At 48.9% G+C, this 18,580-nt stretch overlaps 1 protein-coding gene across 4 annotated transcripts in view; it reads right to left on the reverse strand.

The window, feature by feature from the left end:
- The window catches only part of Cpt1a (carnitine palmitoyltransferase 1A), a 54,736-nt gene that overhangs the window by 30,240 nt on the left and 5,916 nt on the right, over positions 1 to 18,580 (reverse strand). For 3 of the 4 annotated variants that reach the window (XM_003468316.5, XM_063227661.1, XM_023564426.2), the window contains exons 2-5: positions 9,556 to 9,709; positions 7,768 to 7,907; positions 3,638 to 3,809; positions 1,698 to 1,799 (exon numbers count right to left, since the gene is read on the reverse strand). In XM_003468316.5, coding sequence (XP_003468364.1) covers positions 1,698 to 1,799; positions 3,638 to 3,809; positions 7,768 to 7,907; positions 9,556 to 9,696 — 555 coding nt within the window. In that variant the 5' untranslated portion in view covers positions 9,697 to 9,709. Of the gene's footprint in view, positions 1 to 1,697; positions 1,800 to 3,637; positions 3,810 to 7,767; positions 7,908 to 9,555; positions 9,710 to 12,032; positions 12,331 to 18,580 lie in introns of those variants that run through there. The other variant, XM_063227662.1, reaches the window with a different exon arrangement.

Below are 18,580 nucleotides of genomic sequence, written 5' to 3' on the forward strand. Positions count from 1 at the left end.
CCTCATGCACTCAAAGGTGGGGCTCTTGAAAGGTGATGAGATTATGGGATGCTATGGATAAAAGTGATAATAGGGGTGAGTGGGGCGCTGGTCACAAGAGGCAGATCCGTGGGCTAGGAAGGTGGCATCTTCCTCAGGCTCTTCCCCTGAGGTCTTTCCACCAGGTCACCAACCATGCAACGACTGAGACTTCCAAAACTGAGCCAAAATAAACCTCTCCTCCTTTAAGCTATGGGTGTTGGGGAGCAGTAGTGGAGGAGGGGGGGACACGTCAGTGACAAAAGAACACAGGACAGCAACCCACGCTAGACAACCGGGCTTGGGCAGTCAAAACCTGCAGAGAGCAGTTCACACGTGGGACATGTGAGAGCTTTTGCCCTACTCCTAAGAGAGAGTTTACGACAAATACAACTGCTGCCACCTCTGGATTCATCATGAAACATTTTATTCCCACAAGTTATTTGCTGGAAAAACAGCTTTGGGGCAGCAGTAATCTCTGTGGTCAGCCCTGCAACGTGAAGGGTAGGACCCTGCTCCCTGGCCAGCGCCAGCTGCAGTGCTTTCTGGGGCTTATTCACGGTAAAATGTGCACCCCTGAAATAGAAAAACCCCCACGCGCTGCACTCACTGTCACAAGTTACACAGGTGGGTGGTGCTCAGTGAACGCTGGCCTCAGGGTCACCCTTGTGCCACCCTCTTGGAGATGAGGAGGAACTTGCCAAGGGAATAGGGACTAAACCACTGAGACTAGATTCAAGTCCTGAAACCTAGAAGTGTTCTGCTTAGAGTTTCCAAAAATGGGCAAAAGACTGGAACCCACATACATCGCTGGTTAAAATGCAGAACAGTGCAGTTGTTTCAGAGTCTGCTGGTTCTTCAGCAAGTGAAAAGCATTATTATCTCTCATGGTGCAACAACCCACTCCTAGACACATGCCCCAAATGAGGGCCAACAGTTGTTTGAACAAAAACCTGTGCATGGGATGAAGATGTAACTCAGCAGCACAGCATCTGCCTAGCAAGTGAGAGATGGTGAGTTTGATCCCTGGTACCAAAAATCAAACAAACAAACAAAAAAAAACCTGTGCATGAATATTCACAGCAGCATGACTCAAAATGACCGAAAGTTGGTAACAGCTCAATGGCCATCAGAGGATGGATAAATGCACAGGGGTCTTTCCAGTCAGAAAAAAGGCAGAAGTACATGCAGGTTCGGGGAAGTGAGCCTTAAAATCATTATGCTCAAACCAGGGTTTGGTGGTGCACACCTATGATCCCAGTACCTGGAAGGCAGACAGGAGGATCACATGTTCAAGGCCAGCCCCGGCTACATAAGTGAGTTGAAGGCCAGCCTGAACAGAGCAAGATTATCTTAAAAAAAAAAAAACATCATCACACAAACACCCTAAAATGCAATGATAACATTAGAAAAAAAATCACAAAAACCCTACAAGGTACACTGCTGAGCCAATAAAAGCAAATGACAGCCAGTGGCACAGGCCTATATTTCCAGCACTTGGGGGACCTAGGCAGAAATGCTGTGAGTTTGAGGTCAGCCTGAACTCAAAAAAAAAAAAAGAAAGAAAGAATAAAGAGAGTGACGGACAGACAGAAAATTAACTTACAGTCATAACTGGGCACCAACCTTAATCTGAAAGCCTCCTGGCATCCCCAAATACAGGGAGCACACACACTTACCCTGTTCACGGTGTCTTTGACCGCTGGCACAGGCAGGCGGGGCAGGGAGGTCTGGAAGCTGTACAGCATGGGTTTCCGACCTGAAAAGATCCTGACCATGGCCTGGAAAAAAAGGTCACAGTTTCAAAGATGAGGCTAAGTTCAAGACCCAAAGCCAGTTCTCCACTGGGCCCACTTGACAGCTACTTACTAGATCACCTCTGCCAAGTTATTTTCCTGAGGACTCATTCTCTGCCCCCATACTTATGGGACTTAGCATACTTGCATGCATGTGTACATGCACACGCATGCACACACACACACAGGCACACCAAAGAAAACCAGTCTGCCGGGGATTTAGCTCAGTTGCATAAGTGCCAGTCTTGCAAGAATGCAGTTGTGAGTTCGATGCCCGGTACCGGGGCGGGGGGGAAGAAAACCAGGCTGCATAAAAGCTGCATCTCACAGATGCTCTGAGATGCTGCTACCCTGATTCATTCCTGGCCTTAAGTTCTGGGGCCTGTGACGTTGCTGCCTGACACAGCCTTCACCTGGGGGGTTTTGTATGAGGCCCTTGGTTTTGGAACTGGTTCAAGGCTCTGGGGATGAAGCAAAGTCAGCCCAGGTGCCTGGTCCTGGAGCACAATGTCCCTGGGTCAGGTCGGGCCTGTGGAAGGCACAGTCATCCCCTCGGGCCCTGGGTGCAGGCTGGCTGACCTAGACCTGCTTCAGTAACTAATCATCCTTGCTGCCTGGACAAATGCACTCTATGGGCCCTGGGACAGAGACACCCTAGGCTATGTCACAGAGGTGTTTTCCATGGGAACCTTCTCCTAGTCATCTAGGTGTCAAACTGCTTCTGTAGAAATGAAAACACCAATGTGACTACAGCAGTGGATGGTCTGGGAGACAGCAGAGCCCTGAGATGTGTGGTAGCACCTAGGAGACTCTCAGGAGGCCTGGGGCAGCAGGCCAGCCCACAGCTGAGGTACCCATGTGGTCACTGAGCACAGGGGCTCAACCTCAGGTTCAGACAAGGGCACCAAAGCTACCACATTGCTTCACGAACACTAATAAAACCAAGTGAGCCCAGGTTGGTGGGGAAAAGGATTTTAAGGAAAATCTCCCCAGGACCAGGTTCATAAAGATCACTAGGCCACTCCATAAAATACAAGTTAACAAAGCTGTTATTTCTTAAACATCCAGCTCCAAAGAGCCAACAAGATCTTTCTTACTGTTATGTTTATTTTTTTTTTGTAGTTCTGTATTATGTGTAACCTTACACTGCTTTGTCTTGTTTTGTGTTTTTCTCTTTTTCCTCTTAAATAAAAAAAAAAAAAAAAAAAAAAAAAAAAAAGAGCCAACAAGAGTGGAAGGCAGCAAGGACAGGTGGGCAGGGGTAAACGGGACACTGAGGCCAGAGGCCAGTAGTGCTCACAGGGCCCAGCCCTGATGGCAGAGGCCTCAAGAGCCGGGAAGATCCTCACTTTGGACAGGCTGGTGTTTCAGGAAACAGGAGCTCATTAAAGCAAAGATTTACTGTGAGTCGGACATCAGACCCTCCGTTTCACATAGGAATCTTGGGCTCAGGGCCACAGCAAGCAGACAGAGTGTGTGGGAAGGCACTGGTCATGCCATCTAGCCGCTGGATCAGCCAGCATGGCCACTGAATGGCCGTGTGCAAGGTTCCCATAAAAGCTACAAAGACCTGGGGGTGGGGTGGTGGCACATTTGTCTGATCAATGGTCTGAGCAGGCGCAAGACTGAATGTCACAAAGGTCACCAACATCCTCAAAGAAAATGCCCTCTGGTCCATATCCATGGGTCAAGGCAAATCCGGTCTTTGTAACAACCAGAGGGTGAGACCGAGCTGCCTGCCATATGTCCAAGGAGAAATGGTCTAGGAGGACCTGTCCTTGAACACCAAAGACCATCCCCCACTGCGAGTGGCGCTTGGTTACCATCCAGATCTTGGTGCTGCGGCTCATCTTGCCGTGTTCCTCAAACAGCCAGCCGTGGTAGGACAGAAGCACCCTCAAGGAGTAGCGCATAGTGAAGATGAGCGCCACCCACAGGCCCGTGCCGAACAGGAAGCAGCTGACCACATCCTTCGTCTGGGTGGACATGTAGCCGCTGTGGGACAAATCAAGACGAGTTACAAATGCACAGGCATGGGAAGAAGGCTGTGGGTAACACCCAACCCGGCATGCTACATACAGGACAAATCGCCTTTGAGGAACCCAAAGGAGAGAAGGCCCTCCCGTCCCAAAGCAGAACTGGCCACAGCAGACACTCAGGAATGCCTGCAGTCCCTTAGGATGCTGGGGCAGGAGGATCTCTGGGGTCCAGCCTGAGCAACACAGCGAGACTATCTTTAAAAATCAATAAAGAAATGGAGCCAGGCATCATGGTGCCCATCTGTAATCCTAGCACTTGGAAGGGAGAGGCCAGCCTGAGCTACATAGTGAGACCCTGTCTCAAAAAAAAAAAAGAAAAACAGAATGAACCAGCCAATATGCTTTCGTGGGAAAAATACACAACGATCTCCAGGGTCCAATGAAGCTTGGTGAGAGGCTATCATTAGGTGGAGACCTGCTTGCAGAGATGCCCAGGCCCTGGTGGTGGGGACCACCCTGCCTGGTGCTCACTGGGATTCGGGGTCATTCCCTTCTGCTCTTGCTGAATTCGTCCATCTCAAATCTACTTCTGGATGTCACATTTATTACCTGAACTACTTTATATTAAAAGAGTTTGTGATCTAGACAAGAATACTTACTATGAATGAACAGTCTGCTCACATAAAATAATCACTGAAGCACTCAGGAGGCCAAGCAGAAGGATCACAGGTTCAAGGCCAGCCTGATCTACTTTATTAGAAAGGCCTTGTGACTTGGAAGTAGGATATTTTATGACAAAATATGAATATGTAAAAATAAGACCTCACTGGCTCATTATAGGATTAAGCTCAAGGACCTTAGTCACCTACATAAATCTATATAACCCTGTAAATTATGTGACCATAAGGTTTAAGACAAAGACAAAATCATAGATTATGACACATTAAGAAAGTATAAAATGAGGCAAAATGCAGTCATTTTTCTGGTTTGGGGTTTCAGCTCTTTTGGAAACTGCAAAGTATTTTAAAATTAAAAACTATTTTAGTGTCCTTCAAATGGTTAACACAACAAACAGTTTTAGAAACCATCCATTTACCATCTCATGATACTTAACTAACATGGAAACAAATTAAAGAAAACTAGTTTAGCTTCAAAACTTTTTTTTTTTGTACCCAGGATTGAACTCACAATCACGTGCTTGCAAGGTAGGCACTTATGCCACTGAGCTAAATCCCTATCCCCCAAAACTAGTATTTTTTATAACATGTTAACTCTAGTGCTGAAACGTTGCCTCTAGGATTAGGGTTAGTGATCTCTCCTGACAATCTAACCTGAAAGCAATGAGCTGGAAATGGTGGTGCACACCTGTAATCCCAGCACTCAGGAGGCTGAGGCAGGAGGATTGTTTTGAGTCTAAGGCCAGCCTAGGCTACAGTGAACTCAAGGCCAGCCTGAACTGCACAGCGAGATCATGTCTCAAAAAAAAAAAAAAAATCTAACCTGCAAGCAAACTTGGATTTAGGGTCTGAAGAAGTTATTATTAGGATAATCTACATTTTAGATTTCTAAGTACTCTAACACTACAGTACAATGTAACTCACAAAATCAGACAAATACGGCCAGAGATTTAGCTCAGTGGCATAAGCACCTACCTGGCAAGCATAGGGCCATGAATTTGATCATCCAGTAGCCAAAAAAAAAAAAAAAAATCAGACAAATAAATGACACACTTGGGGCTTTATTCATTCATTTATTTTTTGAAACAGGGTCTCCCTGTGTAGTTCAGGCTGGATTTGAGTTCACTATGTAGCCCAGGCTGGCCTCTAACTCACTACAACCCATCTGCTTCAGTCTCCTGAGTGCTGGGATTACAGGTGTGCACCACCGTGCCCAGCTATAAGGCTTTTATAACATATACAAAAGCACCTAGATGGCTAGGAGGTCTCTTTTAAAAAGAACGTCCTCCTTCTGGATGTGGGGGCCCATGCCTGTAATCTCAGCACTCAGGACGCTGAGGCAGGCAGACAGTAGTGGTTCAAGGCCAGCCTGGGCTACAGAGTGAGACCCTGTCTCAAAACAGAACAAAACAAGAACATGCTCCTTCCGAAGCTGCAGGGATGGTCAGAAGCAGAAAGGGACCCACGAAGGGCCACCCTGACAGCAGCAACCTATGCCTAGGGTTAGCGGGAAGCTCAGTGTGACAGCACTAGTCTCATATTCCTGAGGCCCTGGGCTCTATTCCAAGTACTAAAACAAAACTAAACTAAACCCTCTACAGTCCAGGAGCCCAGGAAATTGGAGCACCTTCCTCCCCAGGAGAAGGTACCAGAGGCCCTGAGCCTGGAAGACACTGAGCCTTAACCTGACCTTTCTAAATATGGGCCCCAGATGGCCCCGTTTACCAAAATAGGTTCAGAGTGACAAGGAAACAAATCTTATAAACACCCAGATTACAAAAGGCTTTAAATAGCCAACCTGTCTGAAGAGAATCCAGTTTTCAGTGACAGCCGAGGGTTAGAGAGTGAATCACAAGTCTGCATTTAAATTCAAGAGGCTGAAGCAGGAATTTGAGGCTTGCTGAGAGAACTTAGCAAGATTCTGCCTTGAAACAAAATTTATGGAGTTTAAGCTGCCCCCAAAAGGACACAAACCCAACTCAACATGGAAAATGTGGCTGGTGTGGCAGTGCACACCTTCCAGAAGGCTGAGGCAGAAGGATTAAAAAAACTCAGGCCCAGCCTGGGAAATTTAGCAACACTCTGTGTGAAAATAAAATTTTCTGAAAAAGAATAGAGGATACAGTTTAAAGCAAGGTGCCTGGGTTCTAACTCCATCATCACAAGAGAAAAAAAAAAGGAATAATGTACAGGGAAAGCCGGGTGTGGTGGTACATGCCTGTAATCCCAGTACTCGGGAAGCTGAGGCAGGAAGAACACTGCAAATTAGAGACCAGCCTGGACTACAAAGTGAGCTCCAGACCAGTCTGAAGTGCACAGTGAGACCCTGTCTCAATAAATAAAATAAAATAAAAAGTACAGGGAAATACTGTCCCCAGGAACAGCTTGAGGCTCTCAAGACCTTAGGTAGAAAAGAGGCAGCCTAGGCCAAGTGGCCAGGCCTGCCAGCTGCACTGACAGAAATGACAGCAGTGTTTGCCACACTGTCCCCACTCGCAGGAAGACAAGAACACTGGCAGGAGGTGCTTATAAAAGCCAGGGCCACTACTGTTGGGTTGGCCTGGCCTCTCCTTCACACTTAAACATCCTGTTTAGGGGCCAGGGTGTGGAGGATACCACCCCATCCCTGAAAAAGTCCAGGAGTCAGGGCCACCCCTCCTACTCGAATATCCATTCATTCAGTTAAATCTACTTCATTACTTGAGCCATCAGAGCCAAATATAGCTATTAGCTATGAGTAGACTCTGTACTACACATTTGCCTCTTTCTTTCTCTCTCCCTCCATTTATTTATTTGCAGTACTGGATGTGGAAAAATCTAGAAGTGCAGGCACAGGAGTGCTAGGAGATCCCCAGAGGGTCCAAACCACTCTGAAGAGAACTCAAGGTGGACACAACCCCAGACCTCGGATCCCTAGCAAGTCAGTTCAAGGGGCTCAGAGTTCTGGGGTGCACCAACTCCAGGGTAAAGAAGCAGTCACACTGGTAACCAGCCTTCCAGGAGAAATGCCCGGCAGACCACTGTGAGCTCCATGCACTGCCACTGCTGGGTCAGAGGCACAGGGACACCTTCTGGTGGGCGCCCCAGGTCCCTAACCTTCTTCTCATCTGGCTTACAAACTCCCATGGGACCTTGACACCAGCCTGGGGATGGGAGGAAAGCCCGCACGGGGACAGAAATAGCCTCAAAGAAAACCTAGAACAGTGACAGTCACAGTACTTGAAGAGACACAACACTGGCAGTTAGAATATCAGCAAATGCCTGGACAGCAGGAGACGTCAGGACAGGACTACTCACGTGTTGTCAAGGGCCCGGCTGATCCTCGCGATCATCCCCAAGGAAGGGTCCACCTTGGTGTACATGGATGACATCACACCCACCACCACGATGAACCAGCTGGAAGGACTGGCCGGGAACACGCCAGTGATGATCCCATTCTAGACAAAGACATGTGGACTGTGAACCATGTGCTGCCTGAGGCTGTACCGCGTGGACCCTGGCATATGTGAGGCAGTGGAGCGAAGGTATGGGCAGGTGACCATACCACCCCCACCAGCTGGGTCTCCATTATGTACAACCTGCTCCCTTCCCAACAAACCCTACCATGAGATTGGCATCCTTCAAGTGCAACCCTGGCACATGAAGATTACCCAGGTACCAGTTCACTGTACAGACTCCTAACGGCTGCTGATGAAGGGTATCCCTGGGCCACCAGAAGTCCTACCCCAAACTTGCTACTGCCCAGGACACCTAAGACCTGACACTGCAGTACTGGTCCTGTAGGGTCCCCCAAATCAAGATGCTTTGGAGGTCCTCTGTATTTACAGGTTCCATGGTCCATGTGAGAATTTGCTGGGAAATACTCCAGGAGGAGAAAAAAGAAGGAGCCCTATAAAAAGCAAAACTGGCAAAATGTGGGTCACTGTTAAAATCAGGAGGGAAAACAGTAAGACACTAGTGTGAAGGGCGCAATGGCACACACCTGTCACCCCAGGACTGGTTTACCAAAGAACAGACAACAAAGCCATCAAAGCTTTGCCAGATTTCTCTTAGCAGGTATTCTCACCTCTACAAGTCTGCCCCCTATGCTCTGAAATAAACTTTTTAACAATAAATCAGTTTAGTGTAATTAAATTTTAAAAAATAAAACACACCTGTAATTGCCAAGTCTTCCCTGGCCTCAAATCCACACCAAAGCCTGTGCCCTGCAGCAGCTCTGGCAGCCTGGAGGCCTCTCCTCCTACAGGCCATGGCACTGTCCCCTAATGAGGCATGGCCACACTGTTTATTCTAAGAGCCTTGCCTCCAGCTCTGGGCAAGATTCTAGTGGGTTGAACAGTTTCTACCCTATAGGGGGCGCCCTCCTTTTACTCCCCACAATGATGAACATAACAGCAGCTGGTAACCTGGGCTTAGGAAGCCACCAGGTGAGCCCCAGGACACCTGAGCAGGAAGCTCGCTCTGAGGACTCAACCACCACCACCTTCTTTAGCCCAGGGGCCTTTCCAACTGCCTTCCTGGGCCACCGCCATTCTCCACAGTGACACTGGCATGCAGTGGGCTGGGGCAGGTGCCTCCTGAATCAATAAAACAGTCTGAATGTTTTCAAGCACCCCTTGAATCCTGCGGGGGTCTTTATTTTTTTGAAGAAACTAAAATTGGGCCAGAGGATATAGCTCATCACGCCTCAGGCTCAGGCTTCAGTCTACCACTGGGCTACACCCTCTGTCCCAGTGAGGCAGTTATTAGACATCCTCGCTCAAATTCGGAGACAATCTTTTTCAACAAAGTGCAGAATGGACATGTGTTCTGCTTTTGATGACACCTCTTGCTAACTAGGTCACCTGCCCTGGAGCCATGGCTTCCACGCTGTTTTACAATGAGTCAATGTGCTCTACCTGCCTTTTGGAACCTTCCAGAACTCAATAGCCAGGGTATGTCTGAAGGTGCCCATGAGCCTCCAGTACCATGGAAACATAAATTCTATGCTGCTTCTAATAAACACTAACTCCTCAGTGGCATCAAGAAAGCCCTTCTTAGATGGCCAAGTGAACGCTGCAGAGATTAAGACAAATTTGGGAGAACCTTGAATCGGATGAACTTCTTTTTCCAGGAGTGCAGGCCAGAGAGACAGATCTGTTTCAGGGCTTCATGGCTCAGCTGGAGATCGATCCCGTCTGGAGTGACGGTGAACTGAAAGGCCACAGCTTGGTGAGCTTCTGCCATCTCACGCGGTTACCTAGGAGATGGGGAACCAGAAGGCAGTGGGTCAGTCTCCCAGGAAAATCCTTCCTCGCACTGCAGATTCTCCTGTATAGATGCAGTTCCTCCTTGCTGAACACATTTTCTGTGTTCACGCACATATCGAAGTTTGTCCTCTCATTCATACTCCTGTCCTGCACACACAGACAGTCATGACCCCTCTTTAAAGGGCTGGGGTGGTTGCAGAAGCCAATTCCATGGAAGCCCAGTGTCCCCAGGCCCTTGTGCCGTGACCAATTCCCCCAAGCCACACCCCCAGCCAGTACCCCAAGCCCACCCAGCAGGTACAGGGAGCTGGCGTCTGCTGAGGGACCACCACTGAAGTGGGGATTCTCTTTCTCACCGCCAGACATCAGAGGGCCACACAGAAGAAACCCTGAGCGTCTGCATCTTCCTGCAGGCTCTCAGTGCCTCTGCTGCTATGCTGCGGGCTGATCTGGGAAACCTCCCTCGACTCTTGCATTGCACCAGAGACAGCTAGCAAATCCCACTGGGGAGCCAGTGCGCCTCCTACCAGGTAACATCTGATGGCTTCAGTCCCTCCCTGCCCTGCCACAGGTGTTTCACAGGCACCTGTGCTGAGTAAGCCAAGGAAATGGACCTTCGGGTCCCTGGCTGGAACCATCTGCTTGGTGCCATTTCCTGTTTGGAGCCATCTGTTTGGCAGGGCCGTTTCCTGATGGGGAAAGAGTCTGGGTGTGGCCTGGGGGTCAAGCTGGGACCAGGAGCTGAAGTTTAAGTCTGGACTCCCACATGTAAGGTGAAATGTCACCAGGAGTTCTAGGTAGAGAATATTTAGTGTCCTTTCCGGGGTAAAATGTCTTTGGCAAAAGTACTTCAATTTAAGGAAGAGTTGTGGGTTTTGTTTTTTAAGGTGCTGGGAACTGAACCCAGCCAGGCCTTACATACACTAGACAAGACTTCCACTGCGGAGTTGGAGATTTAGCTCAGGGGCATAAGCACCTCGCCTTGCAAGCAGACAGTCGTGAGTTCAATCCCTGGTACCAATAAAAATGAAAAAGACAAAAAAAAAAAAAAAAAAAAAAAGACTTCCACCGCTACGTACAACCTCAGACCTTTTTATTTTAAGTCAGGATCTTGGCTAAATTTCCCAGGCTGGCCTTGAATTTTACAACCTTCCTGCCCCAACCTCTGACAGTGCTTGGATTACAGGTATGCACCTCCACGGCCAGCGGGTCTCCTTATTTGACAGTTTTAGGATAATTATAAAGTATTTGAGCTGGCCCAGCAATGAACAGCCCTTTCACTAAAAGATTCGGGGCAGGACAGTGAGCTGCTGCTCTTTTCTCCCTAATCTGAACACAGCGCTCTCTTCACGTGAAGGATTCATTCAAAACAATTGTTACTTCATATCAATAAAGAAGTAAGCCAATATTTGTTTAGGTATACTATGATGTGATTTTTTCTAGAAGACGTCTTACTTGGGGCTGAGGATTTAGCTCAGCCTCATAAGCACCTGCCTTGCTTATGAGTCGTGAGTTTGATCCCCGGTACTGATAAAAAAAAAAAAAAAAGATCTCTTACTTGTCAGTAATACTTGGGAAGATATTTGCAATGCAGTTTTATTGTGCCTGGGATTTGATGTGAGGTGGGTGAGGCAGAGATTTCTGTAAGAACTAAGACACTAGGGGCTGGGGATTTAGCTCAGCGGCATAAGCACCTGCCTTGAAAGCAGGCAGTCGTGAGTTTGATCCCTGGTACTGATAAAAACGAAAAAAAAAGCCAAAAAAAAAAAAAAAAAAGAACTAAGACACTGGATGACCAATGGCCACATGGCGATCCAGTCTGTCTAACGGTGCTTCAGCACCTGTCTGCCACCGGAGGTGCCAGATCCCTGAAGTGCAGAGAAGGCTTTTGGGGGCACACTCACAGTGGAATGGCCACAGAGAATGCTTTTCAGAGCTTTGCCCCAGGATGGTTCTAAGTGGTCCTAGATGCTGCCTGTGTCCCTAAGGCAGGCACAGGCATCCACCTAACCACCGCTCCATAGGGGCAGCCCCAAGGGAGCCCAACGACACAGCCAGAAACAAGAAAACTCAAATCAAGGAGACCAGGATGAGTGGAGGAGGGGCATTTGTCTACACCCAAGCCCCCCGCCCACCCACCGCATGGAGTCCACACAGCCCACAGCATGGAATCACCTGACCATTCACAACCAGTGGCCAGTCACCAGCTACTGGCCCCACTCTCGTCTACTATCAAAACAACAAAAAAGGTCCTGGCCCGAAAGCTACATCCCTTCCCCGGCAGGGACTTCCACCTGCACCTTAAGTTCCTACCTTTCACCTCAATAGGTGTGGGTGCAGCTCAAAAGCCTCTGCCACCTCGGGTCACTCAGAACAGCAGTCACAGTGACTGATGACACAGCCATCAGGGCTCTGCGGAGTCAAAGTGACCCCAGGGTGGGGCAGGAGGGCAAGGCCTTCATTCCTGACCCTGAGCCAGGGGTTCGCCAGAGTCACTAAAGCTAAGGGAATTACACAAATGCAGGAAAGCTAACATAAAACCAGCCATCGCCCTCACTTCCCAAGCCAAGAAGGGCAGAGCGTTCCCAGACCAGCATCTGAAAGCCAACCGTAAGAATGACAGTCACCCTGTTCCCTGTCTGGTGCATCTCTGCCAAAAGAAAGCCAACCTGTGCCCTGGAGTGGCGCTCTGTAATCTTCTTAACACAAATGAACCAGCAGCCCCAAAGCAAATCAGATCCTCCAAACCAGGCCACTGGCTTATGAGCCCAGGCTTCAGGCGGGAGAGCCATCCTGGTATGCACACATACCTCACCAGGGAGGTATCGAGGGGATGGGGCAGACCAGCCACGATACAGAACTCAATGTGTGGGGCGAAGGGCGGGGTGAGGGCGTCCAGTGGAAGGCAGCAAGTCATTAATAAATCCAAGGACAGCAGAAGAGCTGCCCAGGTCCCTCTGGGAACTTGACTGGGTTCTTCAACAAGAGACGCTGCAAACATACGGGAGCTCAGAGCTGCACCTATGTTAACCCTTCTTCCGGAAATGGAGTGAATATTCTCCGATACTCGTGGGGGAGGGGTGCATCAACTCCATTTGTTTATTTGTCTTTTTTTCTGGAGTGCAGGGGAGAGTTTTTACTATGCAGTTCAGGCTGGCCTGTGAACTCACTTTGTAGCCCAGGCTGGCCTCAAACTCATGGTGATCCTCCCTGCCTCAGCCTCCTGAGAACTGGGATTGCAGGTGTACGCTACCATCAATGCTTTTTAAAGAAATAAAAGAAACATTAGACCTGACACTGCACACTTTCCTCAAAATGTGAGATTTGCCTTTTCCATCCACGTTCAGGTATCTCTGAACTGTGCCACCCTGTGTATATGAATGTGTGCACACACGCACATGTGAGACCTACAAATGCCACACTCTTGAGCCTTCCCACAGCTTGCTTCTGCCCTGGAGATGCCCCTGTGTCTGTCCACAGGGCCCTGTCCCTCCCAGACCCCCATGCTGGGACTGGCCAGTATACATCTGGGTCCCCGTCAAGCCTGGTGTCCAGATGCAGGCTACCTATACCAGGCACCTCTTCCTTATACCACTACACTTCTCCAAGCTACAGCAAAGAGCCACCAACAGAAGCCCCTGCCATAACCCCCAATAGTAATCACTAAACCGCTGGTTTCCGTGGACCAGCTCCACTGCCTATTCCTGCTTCTTCCAAAGGTCACCAGCTGCGCAAATATGGCCTTCCAATTTGTCTGTGGCCCCTTACCCTGGCACCTGGCTTCTGCACTGGTGGGGTCCTAACTTCCACCCATGTGTGTGACCCTTGTCTTCACTGCTCCCAAACTCCTCGCAATGAAAATTACTCTCCCACCTTCCCAAACATGACCATGTCCTCCCCCCCACCTTTTCTCCTACTTGGCCCAAGGCCGCTGCCTACCTTGCTGGGGCATGAGAGGACTCGACCTGCCCCGACTCGTCTCCCCTAATCTGTGCGCAATTTAGGCAAAGGCACCGCGTGCGGGGGTTGCTCACCCCCCCGCCCCCGCTCACCCCACCTGGGCACCTCTGGGCCTCCACCACCCCTCCAGACTCCCCACCCAAGAGCCCTGCTAAGCTCTGCTAGTCTGGGTCACCCGGGGGGTGGCCTATTTGTGGCCCTTTTGGTTCTGACACAACACAGCGGCGGGTGGAGAGCAGTAGTGTCCCTGGGGACAAGCTCTACACATCATGACCACAAGGATCCAAAAGTATGGCAGAGTGTGCACCTGTTCATAGGTGGCTGTGGGAGAAAGCAGGAAAGAGAAAAGGGCGGAGATGCTGAGAAATAGATGGTGAGAAGCAGCTTAACCTTCCCTCTGCCATTCCCTCCCTCCCTCACACTCACTGGGCAACCAGGCAAGCATTACTCGAGCCTTTGAACTACAACCCCACACCAGAGGAGCAGAGTAATGGTGATCACACCCTCTAGGCAAACAGGCTGGCTGCTCCTCCCAGAAAGCAGGTCTAGCCAGGTGGCACAGGGGTGACCACTCAAGGAGTCTTCCTGACGCGAGGCCACTTCCCCTGGGCCCTCGGGCTGGCGGAGGACAAATCCAGAAGGAGCTTTGACCCACCAGCTGTTTTGAGAGATGTCCAGAAACATACCCAGCACTGTGGAGATGGAAAACCCTCTGTCCGTATGGTCCACCATCATCGTGGGATTGCAGACACATTTATTTTCATGGGTAGTATTCATTTCTGAAGTCTGGGCCTGGCCCTCACCTCTGCCCGGGACAGATGCCAATCCTGAGTGGTTATGTGTGTGACGATCACCTACCTAGAGTGCAACCTGGCAGGAGCCTGTGGGGAAACCCCTGCCTGGAACCTACTCCAGGTACCTGCTCAGCCCCGGGCTGAGCAGAGAAATGGAGACATCATGCAAGGGACTCTTTATGAGTTACAGCAACGCTGCTATGGGAGAGGCACTCATGGTGCTTAAGCACCTTATGCTAATCCGCTCTGAGAACACCACCGCGTACAGACTAAGGCGCCCAAGCTGAGAAATGCGCCCTATTTATCGCAGTTTTAAAAATTCCCACCATCAGTCTACAGTTCACTTTCCACAGTGCTCCCTACACGTTCCCAATCAGCTCCTCCAGCTCCCCACTTTGGCCAGGCCTGCGGGCCACATGCCACCACTGGGCCACCTGCTCCTGTCCATCTCCTGTTGCCTCACACTTAGCTAGGAGTCCCCCTCTCTCTGGCACCTTCTCTGGTTGACTCCTGAACCCTAAAATACACATTTTCAAAGCACAGGAATCTTCAGCGCATACTTAGTGATCTTACTTGGTCTTCCTGGCCAAGATTCACTTCTAAATTATGTAATCTCCCAAAATATATTATAAGCACCAGGTGTGGTGGTGCACACCTGTAACTTTGGCCCTCAGGAGGCTGAGGCATAAGGACTACTACATATTCTAGGCCAGCCTGGGCTACACAGTGAGTTTCAGGCCAGCCTCAACTACATAGTAAGACCCTGTCTCAAAATTATACCATAGAAGCATCTCAAGAACATGGATCCTTGCTTAATTCTGAAAACTAAGTAATGAGAACTCTGCAGACTGTATCTTATTAAATTTTAGTAAAATCCTTTTACCCAACTACTTGCCTTATGTGGACAATGTCATATATATATAATCTTGTTTTGTTTTTATTTTGATCTTTTTGAGCAAAATTAGATTTTGCTTTTTTTTTTCTTTTCTTCACTATATGGTTCAGGCTGGCCTTAAACTGACCTTGTAGCCCAGACTGGCCTGGAACTTTTATCAATCCTCCTGTCTCGGCTTCCAAGTGCTGGAATTACAGGTGTGTTTCACTGAACCCAGCTAAAATTGCTTTGCTTTAGTAATTTTGCTCAAGGCTCCACCAAATTCTTGGCCAATAAATTGCTCTGTACTTTGTCACTGGAAAGAGTCCACTTGGTTCCCTTTCTCTATAATCAATTGCTTCACACCCAAATTTTTTCACCTTGGAGATCAGCGGCCCACAAATCCTATCACTAGACAAGTTGTCACACAGCCCCGGCACGGGCATCCCTCCAAAAGTCCTGGTGCTCTCGGAGCAGCCTCCTGCCTTCCTTGAAGGTCCCCGGGTTGAGCCAGACAGCTGATTAGGAAATCAGGACAAAGGTCGGCATGAGACAGAGTATACTGCCAGAATTCAAAACATGCCCCAGGAAACAGAGATGTGGAAGCCGGCTCCGTCACATAAATTAAACAGTAAAATGTGCTGTGTGACGATGGGCTTCTGAGAAAATGGGTCTGTACGAAAGCTAGAGTTACGTACATAAATAAATGTGGTGATGACAGAATGTGTCTCAACCAGATAAAGAGACAGAGATGGACACGTACGTGTGTGTGTGTGTGTGTGTGTGTGTGTGTACTTATATATGGCACACAGATTCAATATTTTGTGCTTTTTACAATGAAATACAGAATATTCCTTTTACCCAGCTACTTGCCTTAGTGGACAATGCCATATATATGTTTTTTTGTTTGTTTGTTTTGTTGTTTGTTTTTATTTTGGTCTTTTTGAAACAGAGTCTCACTATGTGGTTGAGGCTGGCCTTGAGTTCACTTTGTAGCTCAGGCTGATCTCAAACTCAATGATCCTTCTGCCCCAGCCTTCCAAGTGCTAGTATTACAAGTATGCCCTTGTTAATGTATCTGACCTCTAGGAAATGAATACCATGCTGTCCCCACTAACATGCAAAAACCCAAGACACCGATGTGCGAAGCCTGCTCAAGGTGACAGCCAGCGAACCATGGAATGGGGACTCCACCCCAGGTCCAAATCCAAGGGCTCACCCTTACTACCTGGAATACTACACAGAATGACCCACTTAAGATTCCTGAAGTGATGACACATGCAGATTAAGATCATTGCTGTAACCAAAATGACATGATCCCAGCCAGCAATAAGTTACAGTAACTATACACACCATCAATGCCAACTCTACTCACAGGCTCCAGTCTCCCCCGCTGCAATTGCATAATTCATGGGAGCAACTTCTGCCTTCTATTAAAATTCTGTCACTCATCTCCACTAGCAGTAAACAAGTGTGTTATAAAGCCTCTGGGGAAAGGTTACCTGCAGGAAGTGACAGCCTAGCTCAGTGTGAAACCAGGCAGGGGCTCCAGGAACACAGCCAGTGTCCCTCTCTCGGGAGGCTGAAAGACACCTGGGCCCTGCTCCAAGGCTTCTAGGAGACACAGCAGGTGGGGTCTCTGCTGAAAGGCAAGCAGTCAGCCATGGCACATTCTTCTGCTGGGGGGGCGGGGTCTGATCTGCTAGACAAGGCTGGCTCTGGCCCCCAGCACAGCCCCAGCTCAGGAAAATCACATGACTTCCATGCTTGGTGACTCAGGCTGGCCTCTTCAATGCCACTCAAAACCCTTCATGCAAAGTCCCAGGAAGGTTCCAGAGGGGCAGCACCAGTCCAGAGGTTTCCCTAGAATTGGCACACACGTGCAGCAAAGGCCACGAGTCTTCTAAAGGCAGATGCAGGTAAAAACTGGCAATAAGGAAAAAAAAAATAAACAGTAGTCCCGTTGCAACTGACGTGTGCAGGCACCCAGATACTGCATTCTTAAGCATGTCAGCATTCACCCCCAGCTTTCCCTCTAACAGTGTGCCTTTTCAGTAAACAAGTACATATATAAATATATGTATGATTTCTAGAAGCTGCTGGGAGCACCTTAGAAACAAGAATGGCACAGGCCAGGTGGTACACACCTGTGATCCCAGCTCCTTGGGAGGCTGAGGCAGGGGATCAAAAGTTACAGGCCAGGGGCTGGGGATTTAGCTCAGCGACATAAGCACCTGCCTTGCAAGCAAGCGGTTGTGAGTTCGATCCCTGGTGCCGATAAAAATGAAAAAGAAAAAAAAAGTTACAGGCCAGCTTGGGCAACTTAGTGACACCCTGTCTCAAAATTTAAAAAGGACTCTGGGACAGATCACTAATGGAGCATTTGCCCAGCACACATGAGCCCCTGAGAAGGTATGGAGGGAAGAAGGTGGGAGGGGGAGAGGGGTGGGGAGGGGAGGGGAGCAGAGGGGAGAGGAAGACAGAGGCAACGGGTAATTGCAGCAAGCAATATGAGATCTCAAACTCCACTTACGTTTTTGAGTGGATCTCAGGTACAAAAAAAAGGTGCAAATCTATTTCAGCCTGTTCGCTGTTGCTGTAACAGAACTCTTGCAATGCGATTAATTTATAAAGAGATTTGGCCCATGGTTCTAAAGGCAGCCGGTCCAAGATGAGGTGGCCTCTCTGGCAAGGGCCTCAGGCTATATCATGGCATCACAGGGTCTAAGTGTGTGTGTGCAAGAGTGGCCCTGGCCCCGATGTGCAAGACAGTGAGGTGACATCACCCTGCTCAGAAGGCTCCATCTCCCAATGCTATCACACTGATGACCAAATTTCACTGAGTTTTGGCAGGGACAAACCGCATCCAAACCATACCAAGGAACTTTCAGCACGAAAGGTGAAGCCTGAATTCACGAAAGAGCAGTCAACAGCTGCCCTATTTAAACTGGCCACACAGTAGACTTCCCGCAGGGGTCAATATGATGGGTTAGGTCAGGTTAGAAAAGAAATGTTGAACTGCTACACATCTTTTCTTTACAGCTCTCAAAAACAATAGATTCTACCTATCTTGGCACTATGAAATTACAGCAAATTCAAATTTGCCGAGCAGGATGGCTCACAGTTGAAATCCTAGCACTTTGGATACTGAGGCAGGAAGATCCCAAGTTGCAAGCCTAGGCTATTTAGCAACTTCGTGAGACCTTGCCTAGAATAAGACATAAAGAAGGACT

This window comes from Cavia porcellus, unplaced genomic scaffold, assembly GCF_034190915.1.
Source record: "Cavia porcellus strain 051 isolate PalLab524CR breed Dunkin Hartley unplaced genomic scaffold, mCavPor4.1 scaffold_17, whole genome shotgun sequence".
Classification (NCBI taxonomy): domain Eukaryota; kingdom Metazoa; phylum Chordata; class Mammalia; order Rodentia; family Caviidae; genus Cavia; species Cavia porcellus.